Here is a 24,411-nt window from a genome sequence, read left to right as displayed (position 1 = left end):
CTTATCTTGGTGGTCATGGGGCCGTTCCCACATGTATAGACCTCAGTAACTGAGCATCAGTTCATGGTTTGAGCCCTAATTGTTTGCTTAACTGAGTACAAATGTGCTCAGTTAAGCAAATCAATACGCTCAACTCCCTTCCATTCTCTTTTCTAAATAAGCCTAATTCTCCCCTTCCCTGTGCAACCTTGCTTGCTTCGTACAATTATTTATGTGCGTGTACTGCCATAGCAAAGGTCAGCAACGATTCAGCTCCATCCCAAAGCAGAATGATAGAGTGAATTAGTCAGGCAAAGAGAAGATTTTAAAAGGGCTGCCTGGCTGCAGAAAGGTTAATGAACTGATCTTTCACCTTGAGAGATCAGAAGCTATATTGGATTCCAGACATTGATGTGAACTTCCTGGTTTCATCCTTTTGTTCCATACGCTAACTCAAATAGATCCAGCAAATGCTAAAGACAGATCTGCAGTTGGGTTAGCACAGGATGGGGGGGGGGGGAGAGAGATGACCCAGGAATGACTGACGCAAGTGTCAGAGGCAATAGATACTAACAACTCATCCTAGGAATATTGTAGAACAAAGACATCAATTGATCCGTTTCTCAGCTCCTGCCCACCACTGAGTTCAAGGTGAATCGTTGGAGGGAGTATTTCCAGCTCCTTTTAAAGAAACACTTGTGTGCCCTCTGCTCAGAAGCCATCTCTGGGCCCTCTGATTCTGGACAACTTTGTTGTGACTGAGGCCCACCTCAGTAATTGTGTTACCAAACACAATTCAGTCCTGAACAATCTTATTTTGTTAAAACAGCTGAGGATTAATTCATTCTCAGATTAGTCCAAAACAAATTCTTCATAACTCTCGGCCTTATCACCAACTTTGATGTCGTTGGCAACTTGCCAAAGGCTTTTCTTGGCAAAACCCCCACAAAGTTCAAGAAACGCTGACAAGAAGCACTGGAATCAACGTTGCTTTTCTACAAAGAAGCTCGTTGCTGCTCTTTTAAGCCTTATGGGAGGCTTAATCATGGGAGTGGCCAATCATCTTCTGGCCTTACTCCCGAGTCGTCCTTTTTGCTTTAGCTGCTCTTGCCTTCTGGCAGCTCTTCGCATGCATGCACTAGGAACAGGCTCCTCCTGTTCCTCTGCCACTCTGTTATCCGCCTCTGGAGGCTCTGGAGTCCGTGCATCGCTCCCAGATGGCCCTGGCCCCATCACTGCCTCCGATGCAGAGCCCTTGCCGGACCTTCCCCTGACTCCAGGACTGGCCCATTGTCCTCCCCAGCCTCCTCACTGTCCAACTCCGCTGCCAACTCCGCAGGCTGCTGGCGGATCACAACAAACTTTTGTACAATTTCCCCACCTCTACTTTTTATGGTAGGTGGCTGAGAAGGCGGTGACATTAGAATTCCAGAGGATCCTTGAGGAAATGGAATACCTGGATCCTTTTCAGTCAGGTTTCAGGCCTGCTTATGGGGCCAAAATGGCATTGGTTGCATTCACGGATGATCTGTGTCAGAGGTGGTGCATCCATTCTTGCTCTTCTCTTTTGATACCATTGACCATGGTACCCTTTTGGTCTGATTTAGGGATTAGGGATGGCAATCCCTAAGCAGTTTTGTGCTAGTTCACCTCCTTCTTCTGAGGCTGCTCCCAATCGGGGTTGATAGGAAGCAAGAGGTCCAGCTTGTGCTGATTGCTTTGGGGGATGGCACAGAACTCATTCTCTCTGTTTCTTGCCAACACCTATATATGAAACCACTAGGCAAGATCATCCAGTGGGACAAGGTATCACCAGAATGCTGATGATACCCAGTTATATATCTCCATCCTGTGAGTGATGCTGTGAGATAGGACCCCATTCTCCTGGCATTCCAAAAAGGAGTTAAAACATGGCTCTGTAGTTTTACATGGGGAGCCCAGAGCACCACAGAGCCAAGGGGCTGTTTGGCACCCCGAGAGCCCTTCCTTGGCCTTTTTGATTCATTTTTAACAGGGTTTAATCATTCTTGCCTCCTTCTAAATTCTAGTTTTTTACGTTTTTAATTCTTACATGCTATATATATGCATGTGTGTGTGTGTGTGTGTAATGTATATGTATATATGTATTTTATACATATACATATGTATGTATGTATGTATGTATGTATGTATGTATGTGTATATATTTGTATAAACACACACACAGAATAGCAGAATTGAAAGGGAGCTTAGAGATCTTCTACTCCAATCCCCCGCTCAGGCAGGAAATCCTATATCATTTCATACAAATGGTTGTCCAATCTCTTCTTAAAAATAAATAAACAAATAAATATTGAATGAGTGAATGAGTGAATGAATATGATCCTTCAGCAAGGAAGAACACCTGGAGGCAAAGAGATCTCTTCAACCACTGACAGAATACTGTTTGTAAGGAAAACTTATACATAATTTGCCACATTATAGCAGAAAGCAGTTTGAGGTTAATTGATACCCAAGAGATGTCCACTATGTATGTGTGTATAAAGTGAGCCAAAAGAGAATGGAACTGAGCACCATGCAATGTTAGCAATCTGAAAATTATTACATTTGGAATTATTACATCGAGTATGGTCAAGTGTTATCCCTTCAAATTGGATCCGACTAGGATACCAATTCCATGCAGATTGGCACTATTGTACTATTTTATTGTAGAGCTATAGTAATAGAATCTTGCAAGTCTGGATGCACTTTCCCTCTCCCTCCCTTTATCTTTGTGTGAACAAAGGAAGCAGCCTGCAGAGATGTTTACTTCAGCCGGTAGTTAGAAATGCTTTACAAAGTAAAAAAAAAAAAAAAAAAAGTTCCAACGAGCTCATGTCGCTCAGCTGATTTTAGGAACTTTTTTTTTTTACTTTTTTTACTACCGGTTTAGCAAACCAGTAGAATTTTTTACTACCGGTTCGGATCAGAGGTGGGTTTCAGCAGGTTCTGACCAGTTCTGGCGAACCAGTAGCGGAAATTTTGAGTAGTGCAGAGAACCGGTAGTAAAAATTCTGTCTGGCCCCGCCCCCATCTATTCTCTGCCTCCCAAGTCTCAGCTGATCAGGAGGAAATGAGGATTTTGCAGTAACCTTCCCCTGGAGTGGGGAGGGAATGGAGATTTTACAGTATCCTTCCCATGCCATGCCCACCAAGCCATACCCATAGAATTGGTAGTAAAAATTTTTGAAACCCATCACTGGTTTGGGTGAACCGGCCTGAACCGGTAGTATTTCACTCCTGGTTTACTTCCTTTGGCCCAGACTCAAGGCGTCTTTTGGTACTGGCTCTTCCTCCTGTCTTTCAAGGCCATTCTCTCTCTACAGTGTGTGTGAGACAATGCAGTGGAAGGAAGAGGGAAAAGACATATGGTACTTATACACAGGGATAAGCCAAACACTGGAATGTGTTGAGATGTAATATAAATTGGTTTGGAAGCAATGAACCAGAAAAGCAAAGATGTAAAGAGTCTGAGTCATTGAAAGGCTGATGGCATAATGAGGGGGTAGGACAGAAGAGCTGCTCTCTTGGGTCGTGTTTGCAACATCAGTGGTAACTACCCTTTTAGTGGCTAATGACTACACCAGATGCTAAAAACAGCAAGGGACATTAGTGGGAGCTGTAATCAAACGTACAGATGTGTTCAAAAGTACATACTCACACAGTTATGATCAAGCTTTTATTTTGACATTACGATCATATCCAGTATTAGCGACATGCAAGAATGAACTTTGAAAGTAAAAGAAAAGCCTTTTGATGAAACTCTTTGAAACTCTTTGTTTGAAGTTTGAAGGGCAGTCTTTCTTGGAGAGAATTTGTTATAAATATAGACAGACTCAACCTGTAAGAGATATTGAATTTTACCAGGCATGGAGGAAACCTCATATCTAGTGGTATCAAAAGAGGACAGAAGGACACTATAGCTTTGTTCTTTTTAGTTGCATAGATGAATTCAAGTTGGAAGTTTCCAAACATCCAAAACTTTAATGCTACAAGTGGCTTATATCTGAATAGATTACAGTACGAGGGATAACGGTAGTTAATGGATAGTTAACATGGAATTAGCACTAGCACTTAAACTTATATACCGCTTCATAGTGCTTTTACGGCCTTCTCTAAGCGGTTTACAGAGTCAGCATATTGCCCCCAACAATCTGGGTCCTCATTTTACCGACCTCAGAAGGATGGAAGGCTGAGTCAACCTTGAGCCTGTGAGATTTGAACTGCTGAACTGCAGCTAGCAGTCAGCTGAAGTAGCCTGCAGTGCTGCACTCTAACCACTGCACCATCTCAGCTCTTAGTGACATTGGAGAACCTAGAAATGAAACTTATTCAATCGCTACTTCATCTCCTAAAGCAGGGGTGGGCAATTGTGGCCCTTTTACAATTGGTGGACTTCAACTCCCAGAAGCTGAAGTCCACAGGTTGTAAAAGGGCCACAATTGCCCACCCCTGTCCTAAAGATACTAAAGGCATTGATCCAACAATCGGGATGAAAAGTAGTTGCACTAGTGAAAATGTTTTGATTTAGTGAAGATGCAATCATTGTTCTCCTATGATTCTCAGCATGTCAGGTCCTTCTGTGATGCTGAAGTCAAGTCTGCAAAAATTCCTTTATATGTTCTTTTACATTCTACAGAATTTCTGCAGGTGAAAGTTCAAGACAAAGGTTTATTTATCGAAATCCATTTGCAATGTTCTACAACATGGAAGATACCTGATACCAAAAGATAGCTTGTCTGCTTTGTAGAGAAATTATGTTTTTTAAATTCTAATAGACTCCATACAGATGTTATACCAAGACATATAAACCATCTTATGCAAATTACATAGTCTGATTTAGGGATTGCTTGACGTCAACCAATATGAAGGCTCAGTTTAATCTGATCAGCTTCTGGGGCTAGTCTAGGAAGTTTGAATACTTTTATTCTGAAATATTTTGAAGCCAGATTCTTAATAAATGCAGTGATCTGGTTCACAAAATATGCTGAAATATAATGCAGCTTTTTCTGGTTTGGCATGCTTTGTAAATTCAACCACTCTGGTTTTTAAGCCATGCTTTACATCTTAATGAATTGTATAAACCAAGCAGGTGGCAAATATTTTGATAGACTCAATTCTGTATGCCAGGTTTATGATGTGTTCTGGAAACCTGACTATAAAGTATAAATTATGCCATCTTTAATTGCATGTTTACACAGAGTAAGCTATTACAAAAATTCTACTTTAAGATGTGCTTGTTTTTATAATCATTAATGACTAATATCCCTGGAGATATTTCTAGAGTGAAATTTTGAATAGATGTTTAAAATGTAAAGTAACGAATAATGGAATAAAAAAACAACTTTGTTTCCATACCATGAAGAAATAAAAGTGACATATAAATTTGTTAAATGAGTGACACAACATCTTGGATGGTTTATCCTATGTATTCCATTGTTTATATTGCAAAAATCAACAAGGATTAATAGCTGAGTAATTATGCACTTAAAAGCACTGTTGATGCTACATAAATATTTAACTGTGCTTATAGACATGACCCATATCTTGGAGGCAAGAGAGGTTGCTTGCTATTAATAACTGTACAAACTGTACAATAACTGTACAAATAACAATTGTACAAAATTACTGTGTTCATTGCACCAAACCATCATTTGCTGTAATTATGGTTTGTTGAACAGCCTGCAGCATCTAAGTTTACAAAATCTTTTACCAAACTAAAGAAACTATATTATTTTAGCATGGTTTGTGAACTCTGCTTATTTTTAATCAGCAGCAAATTTGCCTAAAGCTTTTATTTGTCTTAAATGTCTGATCTATCTTAAAGACAGAATATTCTAAACTCCGCTTGAAGAGGCACAGAGAATTAGGGTTGCGCCTAATATTGGTCAAGAGAAGCAAACAACAATTGCATAGATTGGGAGTTTTGCACCTGCTTATCTGGATGTTTTATTTTGATAGCAGAGTCAAACTCATCTGTACAACTGATGGGAGTCTGCTAAAAGAATATCTATTTCTTTCTATACTATCTCTCTAATTAATGCCTTTCAAAGCAGCTTAAAAGTTTAAAACATAATAAAATCTGTTAGTAACTTCTGCCTTACAAAGCAGTGTGTTTTAAAATAACACATGATAAGGTGTGTGCATGGGGTTATTTCTTAACTTAGTTTAAGTTAAGTTTAGTTGGAAGGAAAATCCATCTGATTTAATTCCAAGGTGGGAGAAAGACACTGGAAATAAAATGGAGGCTGGAGGCTGATTGGAAAGAAAGGTTCCCTTTATTGATGAAGCAGAAACACCAACCACATGTGATTCTGGGACAGCTGACCAACTGGCTGAACAGGTGGATGGATCTTTATAGATTCTGTAACTTTGATGTTTGGGGTCTGTGCAACACAGGGTTTGTGTTTCTAAAATGGTGTTGGGCAATTCCTATTGTGGCTAAACCTGTGTTGGATCTTGGATGAGAGGCTGCTTGTTCTAATCCTACTATTCTGCTTTTGTTAGCTGTCAAACTTTACTGCAAGGGGTTTCGAAATATCCTGTCTTGAATGGATTTTTGCCAGCAGTATTTGCTTTGCTTATGAATGGAGCCATCTAGATACTTGGCTTCATCTTTCAATAAGCTCTTTATCTCTTTAAGTGCTGGCATCTGCTGTGGGCTATTAAGAAAGACTGGGAACTGATTTCTGCCTCTAAAAACATGTTTCTCCATTTCTCCTTTAGGGACATATAACATTTTGCCTTTTAAAAAATATTTTCCAAAATATTTCATTCTTTGTAGCAGCGGGGGGTGGGGGGCGGGGGGCTTCCCACAGTACTTTAGCTTAGATTTTGAAGGATGCATTACAACTCTCCTGAGAGTTGCATTAAAACTCTCCTGAATTATTGCCAGAAACAATGCTTGGTGGAGAGACCCAAATTAGAATCAAGCAGCATTATAGAGTAACTAGCTGGAAGCCTGTGCTTCGCTACGAAACTATGTGCTCGGGCTTGATAAATTGACACTTACAGCCTGAAACTTAATGTAGAATGTGTAACTCCGTAGCATCAGAGTGTATTGATATAATGCAACTGGCAGTTGGAACAGAGGGGGAGCGGGAGTAGAATGTCCCAGCCTGCAGCATCCATTGGTATTCATCTGGCTAGCATCCTGTCAGTGTGTGAGAGAGTTGAGGGGTGTTTGGAAACTCAAACAGTATTTGCTGTGTGAGCAAGAAGGAGACAGGAAGGAGGCTGGGCATGGCTTAGCTCAACTGTTCTGTAGTAAAGCTGCTTCCTGCTGTCAAAGTAAAACTGAAAGTGAAACTCCTCTCCTCTGCTTATGTTTTGCATTTGTAACAGATTTCTTTTCAGGTGGGGAGGGGGAGTAGAACTCCTTAGCATCAGAGCATGTTAATCATAATATAGGAAATACTAATGTTCTGGTGGTCATTTTGAAAAATCCTTTCTTAGTGAGCACCTAGAAGCCAAGAGGAACATACGCGGCAAATTTCAAGTTTGTAGGCCTTACGGTTCTGGAGATTTCGTGATTACGGCATGAGTGGTTTTCGCTTTTATATATATAGATTTCTTTCTCTCTCTCTTTTTTTTGGTCAGTTTTCCTCAAATTAAACATAGACATTTTTGAAGATTTTGAAAACTGCTAAATGGAAGCTTGACATCTGCAAACTTCTAATACAGCATAAGCACTTTTCTTTCTCATTAACATGTGTTGATACTCCCTCCCCCCCTGTTCTCTTTTAGAGTTGTTATTCAGAAGCATCTTTCATTGTGTTCCTCTTTTTGCACCAAAATTATTAACAGCTAATTTTATACTTTAGGACATCACAGAAACTGGGTATGACTCTCAGAGAAAACCGTAATAGTGGCTGCCCAACTGCCTCCAAATTGCAGAAATCTTACTCGACTGGTGATGTGCCAAACTGTTCCCATCTGACTTAATGAACTTTTTCCTCCTTTTATCTAATCTCTGCAGCACCTACATTGAGAGTCCCATCCCGTGTGGGAAGAGTTCAGATGTTGTGTGAAAGAGGATAGCAAAAAAAAAAAAGAGTTTTATTATTATTTTTAAAAAGATTCAGAAAGGATGGTCTTGACAGAAGATCCTTTAACAAGCAATATGGCTCAAGAATAAGGTTGCTATAGCAACGGAGCCTCAGTTAGAATTTGGGCACAGGCAAATGAGGAACGAGTTAGTTTACTACAAAGTTTGATATTAGGGAAAAGGAGAACGGTCCTCCTGGTTTTATTCTTCGTCCCTGTTCAAGAAGAGATGGCACTGCTTGTTTTCAAACCTAAACCAAAAATTCTCTGAGGGCTTTCTGGCATCTTTCCAAACCTCTGTTTAAATATATTTAAATATATTAAATATTTAAATTAAATATATTAAATATATTAAATATATTTAATAAAAGTAAAAATCCTTCTGCTTTCCAAATACTTATCTAAAGTAGCTTGGCCTATATCAGGGGTGTCAAACTCAATGCCCGGGGGCTGGATCCGGCCCACGGGGTACTTAGATCTGGCCCATGGGGCCACCCTGGAAACAGCGAAGGACCGGCCCGTGGTGCTTCTGCCAGCGAAAACAGGCTCCCGAGCTCTGTTTTAGGCAGCCACGGCCTCCTACAACCCTCTGCCAGTGAAAATGGAGCTCGGGAGGGCCGCAGCCCATTTTCACTGGCAGAGTGCTCAGGCCACCACAGGCATCCCTGACAGGAGTGACGTCGAGCTCGCCACTTCCACCCTGACCACGCCCCCTGCCCCCCGAGGTCAAATACAAACCTGATGCATCCCTCAATGAAATTGAGTCTGACGCCCCTGAACTATATCAATATGAATTAATATCCACCTTTTATTTTATGGTTTTAGCTTGCCTTGTAGAGTATAATAATATATATATCTGAATATTAATGTGATGGAGAGACATTATAGCTCAAAGTCTTATGCCTAGTTCAACTCCATAAAACAAAGATTAGTTCTTTTAAATAAGAAGCAACGGAATATAAAGTATTTTACTGGCACTTAAATAAAGCACAAGATACCCCAACTACACAAATTTCTCACCTTATCCCTGTGTAATTGCTTTCATCACATTCTCAGTATAGGAAGAGGAGAGATTATTAATTTTGTAGGCTTAGTGTTGATCTATAAAAAAGTAGTAAAATGTGTGCCATCCATTATCCTATTTATTTTACAAATGCCTTTATGTCACATCAATTTCATTATGTTATGTGAATCTAGCCACTCTGGTTTGTAAACTATGAGTACAATAAATTGTTTTTCCCCCTATAAATCATGCTTATCAAAGTTGAACAATATTATGCTTTCTAATTTATATGTATCCTTGCAAAATTGCACGCATAATTTCACAATTTATCATAGAAGGGAGGATCAATTTAAGACCTCCCCCCTCCCTATGTTTGCTCATTTCACTGATTTGGTCTTAACTATTGGTTGGGTGAATTCTCTCCTTTGATAGACCCTGATCTTTACTTTAGATATGGACTAGAACAGGGGTGTCAAACTCACGTTGTCATGGCGGCATCACGTGATGTATCGGGACTTTTTCCTCCTTCGCTAAACTGAGTGTGGGCGTGGCCAGTGAATGATGCATCTGACCCGTGGGCCGGGAGTTGTTCTGTCCCCAACCCCACTCACACACACCAACAGACGTTCAGGAGTTAAAGACCAAACCAGCCAGCAAAATCCTTTTCCTTATGATAACGGAACTTGGCAACAACGTAGTGGCTGCCTGCCAAGAGTTTATTATTTATAAAGAGGAGAGATAACTTCTCCCCACTTCTGATACATCAAAGGAAAGCAGCTCAATAATTACAATCTAGTCCAGAGATAATCCCGTCTTAAAGCAAAAGTCCGGCAATGCAGAATGGCGTGGAAGCTTTCAGCTTTGTTCGTCACAAGGTTTGACTGGCCACCATGCTCCCTTTTATATCCTGTGGGGTGTGGTCCAGTGACTCAGCCTAATCTCGGGCACGCCCTTTCTTCTGTTGCACGCACTTATCTCTGCGACGCTGGCGTGGGTCCAGCCAAGACTCATTACCCTCATCACTGTCCATCTGTGGCTGCCTGGACGTGCTTGGCCCTGGCCCTATCTCTTGCCCTTCGGCGGACACCGAAGGCATTGCCAGAGAGGAGGGTCCTGGAGAGGGAGGCCTTGCCAGCTCCTCCCCTTCACTCTCGGAGTCCTCTCCTGACGATGACACAGGCTCCAGTAATGGAGCCACAACAGGAGTTTGACAGCCCTGGACTAGAAGAATACTATTCCAAAGAAGGATAAGAAATTGTATATGGTATGCAGACAATAGAAAGGTTATTTCTTAACTACGTTTCTTCACTCCTAGCCCTGAATAGATCATTCATAAGAAAATTATTGATATCAGTGCTAGAGAAATCATAAATCATATGTGTGTCTCTTTCAGAATATTCCCCCAGCATTTCACTTCAGTTCTATTACTACCAACTTCACCTCCTTCTAGCCACAGTCAATTCACTTCTGGGCATTGTTTGAGAATTTCAACCTGCACCCAAATTTTCCCCAAATAAGATGTTTCATTTCTAAAATGGCATTTTAGAAACAAAATTATAAAAGCCTAATGACTTAGTCACTTTTCTGTTTTTGTTCGGAGAGTGTGGGAAGGACAAAAAAGTATAATTTTTGTTCAGTTGGGGTGACATGGCAGTTATTTGATATTTTAGGGTAGCCTCTCAACCTGTTATGAGATTCTAGCCAAATGTTCCTTTCACCAACATCTGCTTTGGGCTGTTGGCTAAGCAGTTTCCTTTATTTCTTCTCCTTGATTTATTTGGCCAAATACATCAATGTAATTTCATATTTTTGGGGGAATAAAAGAGAACCCCTTTAATGTAGGGGTGAAATCCAGCAGGTTTTGACAGGTTCTGGAGGAAACGTGTCAGAAATTAGCGGAAATTTTGAGTAGTTCAGAGAACCGGTAGCAGAAATCTTGAGTAGTTTGGAGAACCAGCAAATGCCACCTCTGGCTGGCTCCAGAGTGGGGTGGGAATGGAGATTTTGCAATATCCTTCCCCCAGGAGTGGGGAGGGAATGAGGATTTTGCAGTATCCTTCCCCTGGAGTGGGATGGGAATGGAGATTTTGCAGTATCCTTCCCCTGCCACACCCACCAAGCCACGCCCACCAAGCCAGACCACGCCCACCAAGCCACGCCCACACAACCGATAGTAAAAAAAAAATTAGATTTCACCACTGCTTTAATGGCAACAGAATAGTTTTCTTTATGGAGTTAAGAAGAAAATCAAATTGGGACCCTTCTCCTCCTTTCCCCTTGCGTCTTAAGTTTAATAGCAGAAGATCAGCATAGACTCTATTATCTCCACCTACTGAGGCATATAGCCTAGCATACCTTTTAATTAACTGCTGAAGTTAATGATCAGGGACAATGGGAGTTGTAATCCAACACACCTGGAGAATATTAGGTTTGGGAAGGCTGCTTCAGCATGTAAAATTTACTTAAGTGTGGAGATGTAATGATGTGGAAAGGTTTCACCAGCAAAATTTCCTCCCATCCTACTAGTGTGAAATGTAGAATCTATGACAGAACAAAATTGGTAACTTGTGCTTTCATTGTGTTCATTCCATTGCTGGTTCACATCTTAAAATGATTTTTAAAGGGGGGGGGGGAAATGGTTCCCTTTCTATGTGTCAGAAGACAATAGTGCACAACTCTGTAGCGATAAACTACAACTCCCCTCAGTTCAGTGAACCTGGGGCAATAGGGTGAAATGTTGAGAGTTCTAGTTCATCATGCCTCCTGGATCGTATAAGCAGCTTTGCTTAATTGATTAGAACCAGTTTGAATGCCCCCCCCCAGTGGTGGGATTCAAATAATGTAACAACCGTTAAATGACTGGCTCGGTGGGCATGGCCATGGTGGGCATGGCCAGGGGATGTGACAAGCAGCATGCCTGTCACACCCCCTGAGACCAAAAACAGGCCTGGGGAGGGGGAACGGATGTGCCACTTGTGTCCCGTTTTGGGCCTAGTAGACCTCCCTGTAGCCTCCTGGAAGCAAAAATGGGCCACGCGGGGGCTGTGCTGCCCCCCTGCCCCCTCATTTTGGGCCTAGTAGGCCTCCCTGAAGCCTCCTGGGGGTGAAAATGGGCCACGGGGAGACTGCACCGCATCCCGCCGTGCCCCATTTTGGGCCTAGGAGCCTCCCTGCACTTACCTGGGAGCCAAAATGGGATGCGTGGGGATTCCTGGAAGGGGCGCGGCGGGGAGAGGTGGGGCCAGCCAGCAATTTAACTACCAGTTTTCCTGAATCGCTCCAAACCAGCTGAATCCCACCACTGCCCCACCCGCATCTTATAGATGGGCAGAAACAATTGGAGAGAAATATTCAGGCCTTAGACAATGAAGGGCTTTATGGATGATCAGCAGCATCTTGAATTGCATCTGGAATTCCACTGATAACCAGTGAAGCTCACAAAGTTAGAAGCATTATGTGGATACTTGCACTGCTGCTTTCTGGGTCAGCCATAGTTTCCAAATGGTTTTTAAAGACAGACATGTAAAGCATTTTGCAACTAGAAGATAACTAAGATCAGCTCTGTAGTTTAATGGGAGAATTACTAAGTAAAAGTTTTCTGGAAAGAGTCAATCTGAGATGAAAGCCAAATCTGGCCCTAGGTTCTGCCTCAGTTTTCCTTCCCAATAAGCAACTGAGTTGGAGGATCACTTATAAACATCTTATTAGGGTACCCTGATAAAGTGGGATCTCTCCATAAAAAAGGCAAGAAAGAACCACGAGTCCCATGTTTCACTCCCTTTTTATAGCTAACACAACAAAGAAAATGCAAGAGGATTGGACAGAATAAAAGTAACTTCCCCTTTGCCTAGGAAATCAGTTACATGTAGTCAAACATGTTACGTATTTGCATCCCATAATATCACACACGTTCATTAACATGAGGCCTGATGTCAGAAGGAGTGTAAATTGTAAAGAAAAAGGTTGTTTGGAGTTCACAAAAGAGATAAACCAATTTGTACTAACAAACTTTTTCTTATCTGGAGCTAGTCTCCAGTTTGTTTATCAGTTTAGGAATGTTAAAAGCCAATAAACCTGAACATCTTTTTAAAAGAAAAAAAATAAATCAAATTAAAATACAAACTAGCTATGTTAGTTAGCAATTTACACAACTCATGTATTGTGGCCTGTCGGCCGCCGGCCCCTGCAGCAGCTGAATCAGAAGAGGAGGTGGCGTGGGAGTCAGGGTCAGCATCAATGCTACCTGAAAGCTCCGAGGGGAAGAGGGAATGGAGCTGTCAGAGAGAGAGACAGAGGCGGAGTCTGGGCCATCCATCAGCCATCAAATGGAGAGTCAACAGCCCTCAGGTCTGGAGGTGGCTGATGAGGAAGAGGAGGAACAGCTGGGTCTAGTGCCAGCTGCCAGAGGAGAGGAGAGCAGTGGAAATCTGTGGGCCGATCCTAGGGATGGAAGAGCCACTGCTGTTAGTGAAGTCCCACCCTAGCTCTGGGGATAAAAGGCAGGGAGCGGAGATGAATAGATGCATCAGACAACTATTCATCTCCCTGCTGGATGTTAGCCTGCTGTGAGAGAAACTTTTTGCTGGGGCTGCTGGCGCTCCTAATAAAGGAATAGTTGATTTAACTTCAGAGGGTTTGTCATCTTCGGGGAGCTGGGTCAGAACACCATGTCATTTGCCTCTCAGAGATCAGCCCTCACCGATCTGCATTAATTGGAAACCAGCTTAGCCAAAGGCCATTGAGAAGTCAGGAAACTTGGCTATAAAGACAGGAGACCTGTCCAGTGGTGGGTTCCTCCCGGTTTGGTCCAGTTCGGCCGAGCCGGTAGCGGTGACGATATGACGTCACCGAACCGGTTCTCCCCCCGCCGCCCTCCCCCCACCCACGTTATTCTTACCTTTTATTTGGTCCCACCCCCAATCTATTGCTGCCTCCTGAGTCCCAGCTGATGACTAGAGGGGAAAAATACTGTTTAAACTCTTGCCGTGGGGCTTCAAAGGGCCGTCCTACAAATGATCAGTGTTAAAAGCAAACAAATGAGTCAGGTCGTAAGTGTGAGGACTGGTCGTAAGTGCGAGGAGCTTCCAGAAATGACTCTGACCAGCTAGCCATGCCCACCTAGTCACATGACCTCCAAAGCACACCCACAAAATAAGCCACGCCCACAGAACCGGTAGTAAAAAAATTTAGAACCCACCCCTGGACCTGTCCGCCCTTACTCCGTTGCCTGTGGTCTACCCAGCAAGACTGCTTTGTCTCTGAAGAAGTCAGCATCAGTTGCCAGCAAAATGCCAGAAATCTGTTCTCTGGAATATGGTCACTAAACCCTAAAGCTCAGCACTATCCAACAGATTCTAGCTGTGAAAATCTTTGCCAGTATGTTGGTTTCTAGACAGTTGACCCTGTAAGCTAACTACAGGTGCAAGTGGGGATCTCATTTGCTGTCCTCACGAAAATCCAAAGGACAAACACAGTAATCTGATATCAGCTGTTGCTCATCTACTCCCGCGCCTTTTAATCTTGCCTTAACTCACTTTCCATAAAAGGATTAGCAAAGACTGAAAAAGGTCACGCATTTTCTATCTACTCTCTCAGCCCAGCGATCCTGTAAGAACAACTTGCATTGGTTTGAGCTCTGATATGAGCTTTACTTAATTGTTTATTAGTATGGCTGCTGATAAATAAATAAGCCATTTGTTTGGCTTGGGAATTGCCCAACACTTGCTAACATACAAAATAATTGATACTTATGTTTGAGGAAAATTATTGTTTTTTTTTTAATGCATTAAATATTTAAAGCTTCCAGCCTAGAATGCATTTGTTTCATTTGCAGAACACAAAAATACACATTAAATTCTCTCTCTCTCTTTGTTCTTCTCTCTTTTCCTCTGGTGGTGCTTAGAGATGTGAATTCGTTTCTTGCACTCTGCATTTGGTCTCTTTGGCTATCCTGTACTTTTTCATGAGACCATTAGCAATTGAGAAACATCCATGGATTTTAACTGGGTTTCTTCTTCAAGGTTAAATGTCTATGGAGATTCTCAGTCAACCAGGTTATGGTTGTCTCAAAGGTGCTTTTTCAAGAGGCAACTGGGCCTTATGTTTATTTTTCCTTTGAAGACTTTTGCTTCTCATCCAAGAAGCTTCTTCAGCGCTAACTTGGATGGTGGGGATCATGTCAAAATTGAACAGCCCTCTCTCAACAGAGGGGGAGGGATATGACATCTATTTCCAGTCTACAACACAGTCCTTTCAACAGTTCCAAGAAGGCTCCACACCCATTTGCACCACTCAGGTGATCCTGATGACAAAGATAAACTTCCAGGTGGCCTTAACAACCTGCTAAAAGGATGCAAATGACCAGCTGTCTGCAAGAAGTATAATTCCCTACCATCCAGTCAGAGCTGAAGAAGCTTCTTGGATGAGAAGCAAAACATTTTCAATAAAAAAACAGAAAGTCTAGGTGCCTCTTGAAAAAGCACCTTTGGGTTCAAGGCAAATGAGGTCCAGGCAGAAGAAGAACATCATGGCTTCAAAATCTAAGGGACTGGTTTGGACAAAACTCAGTAGCACTTTTTCGTGCGGCTGCTGATAAAAATAGGATCGCTAACATGATCGCCAACTTCCAATGACGGATATGGCAGAAGGAGAAGGAGAAGGAGAAGGAGAAGGAGAAGGAGAGATATCATGTTTGACTGAAAAGACGGATAACCCATTAGATGGCAGTAAAGAGCTACAGCAAAATCTAATTCTTTGCTATCATCTAGTGGCCATCTGAGTTTATAACCCAGATGTGTCAGTTCTAATCTAGTGTCATTCTCTGACAGCAGAAGAAATTAATGACTATCACATCCTGAGAAGTGACATCTTTATTTGATAAAATGTTCAAAAATGTTTCAATCCCGAGAGAATTAGTCAGGCCAACCTAAATTATCTTCCTAATCTTAACAAATGGTACATTTTGACAGAGTTGATAATATTGCATGAGGCTAGGATTAAGAGACATTCGGGAAGAAAATTATTAAATTTCTTGTCTCATAAACCTTGGCAAGGCTATGACATTTAGGAAATCTCTAGATAATATCAGCAACTAGGGTCCATTTACTCTTCAACTATTTGACTCAGAAAGATGGGAGGAGAAAGCATAGAATTTAAACTCCAAAGCAGATGGTAGATATTTTGTATGACAGATTTTGTGTGCTTTAGATTAGCTTGCAGTAAAAAAAAAATCAAGTATGTTATGTCTGTGAACCTATTGTAAAGAAGCAAGTTCTTGGTTTTTTCTTAAGTGTCTGGAGAGTTAGGATTTATTGCCATGTTTAGTATGAAGCCAAACTGCAATGGCATAGTCTCAGTGGTGGGTTCCTCCCGGTTCAGCCCGGTTCCGCTGAGCCGGTAGCGGTGACGATATGACATCACCAAACTGGTTCTGCCCCCCCCGCCCCCCCGACGTTATTCTTACCTTTTATTTGGCCCTACCCCCAATCTATTGCTGCCTCCTGAGTCCCAGCTGATGGGCTATAAGGAAAAACACTGTTTAAACTCTTGGGGCTTCAAAGGGCCGCCCTACAGCTGATCAGTGGTAAAAGGCAATTTGGTGGTAGACCGGTGCCTCCAAAAACAAATGAGTAGACCGGTGCCTGCAAAAATACATGAGTAGACCGGTGCCTGCAAAAATACATGAGTAGACTGGTGCCTGCAAAAATAAATGGGTAGACCAATGCCTGCAAAAATAAATGAGTAGACCGGTACAGCTCTGCAAGGAGTTAAAAGCCTGGTAGACCAGTACCTCTGCTAAATCCTAAAGAATTGTCACATGACCAAGCCACGCCCACAAAATAACCCACACCCACAGAGCCAGTAGTAAAAAAAATTTAGAACCCACCCCTGCATAGTCTCCTGAATGGAGTGAAAGACATAGCAATAGCAATAGCAATAGCACTTAGACTTACTGTATATACCACTTCACAGTGCTTTACAGCCCTCTCTAAGCAGTTTACAGAGTCAGCATGTTGCCCTCAACAATCTGGGCCCTCATTTTTACCGATCTCGGTAGGATGGAAGCCTGAGTCAACTGGTGAGAATTGAACTGCAGAACTACTGGCAGCCAGCAGTCAGCAGAAGTAGCCTGCAGTACTGCATTCTAACCACTGTGCCACCACGGATACACCGATGATCTGAACAAAATGGAGTCAATTTTACTTACTTAAATTGAGCTACTTAGTCAATTTTTGGAGATTAAAGCCACAGCAGCCACTCAGTGGATCATTTTACCTAACTGAAAGGCCCCCCCCCCAAAAAAAATGGTCAAAAAATCTTCATGATATGGAAAAACTATACTGTCTGAAATTCTTTACGGAAGAACAAAGGCAAGGGGAGACATATTAGAGATGTGTAAAATCGTGTATGGTAGGGACCTATGATGAGAGAAAAACATTTTTTTTTCCTCTCTCAAAGTGATGGAACTGGTGATCACCCATTAAAACTAACTAAAACTGAACATTAAAATTCAGATCAGCAAAAGTAGAATGGCTTTATCCAATCCCTAGTTAAATCATGGTATTTGCTGCCGTCAGATAAAGAGATGGCTATCAATTTAGGTTATTTTAAAGAGCAACCAGAAGAGGCTATTGTAGTTACTATTTTTAATTTTTGGCTCTTTGGGGCCTCCTAAATTACAGGCAGCATACCTTAACAACCAGCTGCTAGGAAGAGAATGGGAGAGAATTATCACCCTGCTACTCTTGCTTGCAAACTTCCTGCTTCGCCATGCTGTGTCAAGGAAAGCAGAACTGGATCGGCTTTCAGCCAGGAATAATTTATGTGCCTGCCATTTGAGGTAGAGAAGGAGCTGTAGTTAACTGTTTTAGAAGGTGGGACTTGAATTAACCTAGAGCAGGGGTGTCAAACTCAAGGCCCCCAGGCCAGATCCGGCCTGTGGGGTGCTTAAATCTGGCCCGCGGGGCTGGTCTGGAAATAGCAAAGGACTGGCCGGCTGGCAGCCAAAATGGGGCACGGGGGGCCCCACATGCAGCCCCCCTGTTCCCTATTTTCAGTCTGGACAGCCTCCTGCAGCACTCTGCCATCCAAAATGGGAAGGGGGGGGCACTTGCAGCTACCCTGAACCCCATTTTCAGCCTGGATGGCTTGTAGCAGCCACCTGGCTAAAACAGGGCATGGGGCACCCCCCATGACCCATTTTTGACCTGGACGGCCTCCTGCAGTATCCTGCCGGCCAAAACGGGGCACGTGGGCCCGCACGTGGCACCCCACACCTTGTTTTGGCTGGCAGGATGCAGCAGGAGCCGTCCGTCTCGTCTCCACCTCCAGCCGGCCCATGGAGAACTACAATGTTGATCCAGCCCTCAAAGAAATCCAGTTTGACACCCCTGTCCTAGAGGAATCTGATGGCATAAATTAGTTACATGCGGATGGATTTGAAAAAGGGTGGTACCAAGGCGTGATGGGGAGCCCTTGGTAGAGGCAAAGACAGTGCTGTTCAAATATTGTTGTAATTGAAAATGTACACAGGTCTTCCTGGTGTAATTGTTGTATTAATAAATGAGAATATTTATAGCTCAGTGTTGATATGAAGGGATCCTGGGTATTCTCTGAGCTTTCTTGCTTTCTTGCAGATGTTTCATTAGGTAACATCATCCTCACTAGCACTGATGAAGTTATCTAGTTTGGGTGATGCAACATCTGCAAGAAAACAAGCAAGCTCAGAGGGCACCAAGGACCCTTTGCAATGCTGTATTAATTAATTTCAATTATCCATGAAACTAATGACTTGTATTGAGAAGAAAAGGTAAGGCAAGGCCATCTCTTCTATTAAAATATTAGAGTTGGAAAATGAATTTAGCAGCCCTCTTTTCTCTTTCTTCTTTTTAGCTATTAGGGAGATGGATTAAGCTTGATATTATTTCCTTGCCACATTTGCCAATATGTAGTTATGACCAGGAGATTAACCCAATTTTCTAATCGTGATTTTCATGCTTGAGCGGATTCCACCGGACCGTCAAATCCCACCCCCCCTTTTCCCTGTCCTGTGGTTGTGACTTCTTCTCATCTGCACTATTTCCAGACAGGATAAATCAAGGACCCTCCTAATATCTCTTGTAAAATAAAAAGTTGAAAAATAAGCTGAAAGGCATATTTTTCACCTAATCTATCAAGAACTCCAATTCTCCGCTGCTGACAGAATTATTTCTTTGTGCTGCATGCAGGGGAGCTTGGCAGAAACAAGCTAGCATTAAGACCTGGGAAAGGCTTGGCCAAGCTGGTCTTGTCTTGTGCCTATTTATAGTAGCTGCCTTTCTCTTTTCCTTGCCATTCTTTTCTTAGCGTTGGCGACAGGGGTACAGCTATCAATTATCCATGAAACTAATGACAATATGAGCAAACTTTAGTGAAGCATGTGCTCAGGGAAGAGAACGGGACCGGGGGGGTGGGGGGAGAAAGGAGTTTAAAGACACAAAAAAGGTGTTCCTGGCCAGTTATTGATTGTCTAACATCATTACCAACTGAGGCAATGTCACTGTGACTTTCTCCAGTTCTTTAATTTTTTCCCTGGGCCTCAGAATTGCTCCCATTATTCTTGGTTAGGAAAATGAGATGGTTGGGAAGGTCTCCTTCCAACTCTTATTTCTCTTCTGGCATTACTTTTAAATTTAGAAAAGTTTGCCAACAGTTGGTAAAACATCTCATTTAATCTTACCAGGCTCAAGGTTGACTCAGCCTTCCATCCTTTCTAAGGTAGGTTAAATGAGGACCCAGTTTGTGGGGGCAATAAGATGACTTTGTATAAATATACAAAAGTATGAAGGCTATTGCTTAATGCATTGTAAGCCGCCCTGAGTCTCCGGAGAAGGGCGGCATATAAATCAAATTAAAAAAAACAAAACAAAACATTCTGCTTTTCGATTTTGTTCTAGCAATCATCATTCTCTCTCTCTCTCTCTCTCTCTCTCTCTCTCTCTCTCTCTCTCTCTCTCTCTCTCTCTCTCTCTCTCTCTCTCTCTCTCTTTCCTCACTTTAATTTTTTGTCAGAAGCATAGCGTCTAGTCTTCCAGATCTGTGACTTCACAGTTTTCTCCATTGCTTCCCTGGTCTGCTAAATACAACTAAATCGAAATAATTCCTTGGGTTGGCTGCTGTTACAATTTCTACTTCATACTCGACTAAGCAGTTGTTTCTTTCAAATGTGGTTTATTGAATAAGGCACAGTGGCTGATTTCATTCATAACCCTAAGGCATAAATTGTTATATATAAACAACATGTGGAAGGTTATAAAGAATACTAACATCAAATAATTTGCTTCCTAATATGGTGAACTTTTCGAACACAAAGAAGAATGTGAACTATGTTTCCAGAAGAAGAAACTACAATCCAACCCTATAAAAGGCATCATCTCTGTGTGTATCAGAGGTGGGTTTCAGCAGATTCTGACCAGTTCTGGAGAACCGGTAGCGGAAATTTTGAGTAGTTTGGAGAACTGGTAGTAAAAATTCTGACTGGCCCCACCCCCATCTATTCTCTGCCTTCCAAGTCCCAACTAATCAGGAGGGAATGGGGATTTTACAGTAGCCTTCCCCTGCCAAACCCACTAAGCCACACCCACAGAACTGGTAGTAAAAAAAATTGAAACCCACCACTGGTGTGTATGTGTCAAAGAAGTTAAGATGGTGCAGGATTAAAGCCCCACTCTCTTTTAAAGCAACTGGGGCTTCAATCCTGCTGTCATGGCTGCCATTTTGATTTCTTTGATTCCCCCCCCCCCCGACAGTTCCTCCCTTACATCAAAAGGGAAAAAGTGGGAGAGAATCTCTGAATCACTCTTGACTCCTGGTAATTCATGGACATAATTATGCAATCTTGGCAACAGTAGAGAAGTGATGTGCTATTCCGCTATTCAGCACAGAGCTGAAGAAGCTTCTTGGATGAGAAGCGAAATGCCTTCAAAGAAAAACCAGAAAGTCCAGTTGCCTCTTGAAAAAACACCTTTGGGATACCATGACCTGGATGACCGAGAATCTCCATAGACATGTATAGTAAGTTGTACATCTCCTGGGCAAGAAGTAAAAATTAATGTTAAAACATCAATAGTTGAAACATTGAAGTTTTATGTTATATGAAGGTTTACAGAAGAGAATTAATTACCATATCATTAGCCTTGACCACGAGATCATCTCTAACATTACAACAACAACAAAAAAGGAGATAAAAACAAGGAATTATATGTGAAGAAGATGGTTATAAAATGGTGAAGCAAATCTTAAAAAGCTACAGCGCTAAGCAGTTCTTCAAATAAGGGTCATATGAAAAAAGAATGGACTAAATGAGGAGGGAGAGAGAGGGAGGAAGAGAGAGAGAGAGAGAGAGAGACCACAAGAAGTTAGCAATGGCAGACCATTTTCTATTGTTAGGTAAAGGTAAAGGTTCCCCTCGCACATATGTGCTAGTCGTTCCCGACTCTAGGGGGCAGTGCTCATCTCCGTTTCAAAGCCGAAGAGCCAGCGCTGTCCGAAGATGTCTCCGTGGTCATGTGGCCGGCATGACTAAATGCCAAAGACACACAGTACGCTGTTACCTTCCCACCAAAGATGGTCCCTGTTTTTCAACTTGCATTTTTTATGTGCTTTTGAACTGTTAGGTTGGCAGAAGCTGGAACAAGTAACGGGAGCTCACCTCATTACATGGCACTAGGGATTCGAACGGCTGAACTGCCGACCTTTTGATCGACAAACTCAGCATCTTAGCCACTGAGCCACCGCGTCCCTTTTATTGTTACCAAGAGAATTATCTGGTTTTGTCCATGTTTTCAACAGAATTTAATATTAATAGTTAACAGGATTTAATATCCAAAGAAGATGACATTCTCTCTTTCTCTCTCTCTATCTGAATTGACCTTTGACACAAATGCATAGTTCAGTGGTCTCCTGGTTATGAATTAATCAACTCCATCTAAATAATCATTATTTTGCAATATATATATATATATATATATATATATATATATATATATATATATATATATATATATATATATACACACACACACACACACATATACATATATACATATATACACACACCCAATGACAGGGATGCTGGGAATTGTAGTTCAGCAATATCTGAAGGATAGGAATTCATTCCTGTGGACTAAGTGGTTTTCAACAGCAATAAATGTAACAAAATTACAACAGTGTTGTGTCTTCCATTTTCAGTAACAGAAATTAGGTCTGCTGGCAAAAATTATATAAGCAATCACAAAAGGCAAATTAAACTACTGAACACTGGTTTAATACTGTCATCAAACATCGCCGGAAGGTAAATATGCAGAAAATTTTGAAATTCTTTCTTAGAAGGAATTTCCAGGAAGTAGTGATGAAAATAGCGTAGCAGCCCAAAACAGTAACGGAACATCTCTATATATTTGCATATTTAGCTTTCGAGTCTTTTTGTAGTACTGTCGCTTTTGTTAGCAATATATGATTATTTGCTAATGCTTAATCTATCAGCTTTTCTTGGGATGATGCACATTTTAAAATAATCAGTCTCTTTGAAGCAATTTAGGAGAGATAAGCCAATGGAAATATCTTGGTCAGGCAGGAATACTGTGACAAGTTTTGATCACTTGGAAATAATATTTGGGGCGGGGGGACTCACAAGAGATCAGAGCTGGAGGAGGTAATGAAAGATATTTATTGGCTAGGTTTTCTTTCAACGGCAGCTCAAGTTCCATTACCACCATCTGTTACTGTAATCTACTTTTCAAGTGAAGGATTGTGACATTTGTCTGTATTCAGGCAACACGCTTTAGCCTGCATTATTTAGAAAGAGATTCTTCTTAGCCACGGATTCCCTCACATGCTCTTTTATTTTCTTCCAAAGCAGGCTGCAGATATTCTCTTGGAGAAATGCTGAGAGTTGCTGCTTATCCAAAGTAGGGAGATTAGAAAGGAATTCCCCGGGCCTTCTGCTTTTTCTACCACCGTCTACAGCGAAGGGATAGGTTGTGTAGATGGCGGGGGCTTTTTCTCTCTCCTCCTCCTGAATCCTGTCTTCAAAATATGAATATGATATGCCTGAACTTTCTTCACAAAAATGAAAAGAAGCAGAACAATAGTCAATTTGCCATATTGAGTTCTGTGCCCGGCTTGTAAGTATATCCATATCTCTATAGTTACAGGGGTATGATGTTAACATCCAAAGTAGGAAAAGATGGCATGATTCGGAGTGTGCATCCTTGCTGTCCCCTATAATGAAGATGTCCACAAAGGATTCAAAGCATTTGGACTACTTTGGATCCCAATAGTGTTTTTCTCCCTTTTCTGCTAAATGGGCTTGCATGATTGCTAACATCATTCAGAATTAAAGGATCGATTGCATGTCTCCTCAAAAAGGAAAGAAATATAGCAAAGTTTGTAATCTAGGTACAGGTATGTTTTGGGATAAAGCCCAGAATCTTAAGAGAAATGAAATTCTTTTGGGGGAAAAACGGTTCAGTGAAAAAGTTTATAGAGTTTAGACAAATACTACCCCAAAATGATATCGAGATAGATAGCCAATATTTTAGAGATGTGATGTATTGCTTTAGGGATTATTATCCAAACTTTTAAAGTTTTAAAATAAACAAAATTAGTTTCAAAGCTATGTGCATTTTGATATATGATCCAGAACCTTTTATTCCATGTGATGTATGCTGGTAATACCAATATCTATCCCCTTTAGATAGATCATCATAACTGTAGCTTCCTTCTCCCTCCTCTTCTGTACTTCTTTACCTAGATATAACTTTGCATCCAAATAGTAGTTTTTTCCCCAGTGACTGTAAACTATCCTTTCCCAGTGTGATCTGGTGTGATTACCAATTATTATAACTATGGTATCTTGGTATTTGATAGACCCAACAATATTTAGTGTTTCTAAAGAGATTAATCTTGGTGAAAAAAAGCTGGAAAATTTCATTGGAAAGGCTATTTTAAAACCACAGAAGTTGTTTCTGGCTTGCATATTTGCAGATGGAAATTGATTCTGGGAGAATCAAATGAATGAAAATGTTTAACTTTGAAGAACATGTGTTCTACAGAATATTTAAAGCACTTTTTAAAGCTTTTTTTTTTTAAATGGTATTTCACGGAGCTCTTGAAAGTATTTGCTTCGATATAGATAAGTCAGGTAGACCAATTCTGATTTAAAACATCACAACTTTACATTTATGTGCAAAGTTGCTACTACATTCTGGTTTTCTGGATTCAGAAAGTATGCTTCAATTGTAATCCACAGCTGACAATTCACATGATAAACAAAAACTCATCAACTCACATTTTATTTTACTGAAGTTGATGAAACGTGATTGACC

General features: G+C 41.4%; 1 protein-coding gene across 2 annotated transcripts in view; it reads left to right on the top strand.

Moving 5' to 3' along the window:
• DGKI (diacylglycerol kinase iota) overlaps positions 1 to 24,411 on the top strand; it is a 309,513-nt gene that overhangs the window by 68,547 nt on the left and 216,555 nt on the right. Inside the window, exon 1 of one of the 2 annotated variants that reach the window (XM_087873744.1) lies at positions 23,105 to 23,208. The exons of the other annotated variant lie outside the window; for it this stretch is intronic. Coding sequence (XP_087729870.1) covers positions 23,120 to 23,208 — 89 coding nt within the window. The 5' untranslated portion in view covers positions 23,105 to 23,119. Of the gene's footprint in view, positions 1 to 23,104; positions 23,209 to 24,411 lie in introns of those variants that run through there. 2 annotated transcript variants of the gene reach the window in all.

This window comes from Pantherophis guttatus, chromosome 7 (genome assembly GCF_059756535.1).
Source record: "Pantherophis guttatus breed Tessera chromosome 7, ASM5975653v1, whole genome shotgun sequence".
NCBI classification, from domain to species: domain Eukaryota; kingdom Metazoa; phylum Chordata; class Lepidosauria; order Squamata; family Colubridae; genus Pantherophis; species Pantherophis guttatus.
The sequence above is the reverse complement of the archived record's forward strand: the minus strand, read 5'-3'. Positions and strand labels throughout refer to the sequence as shown.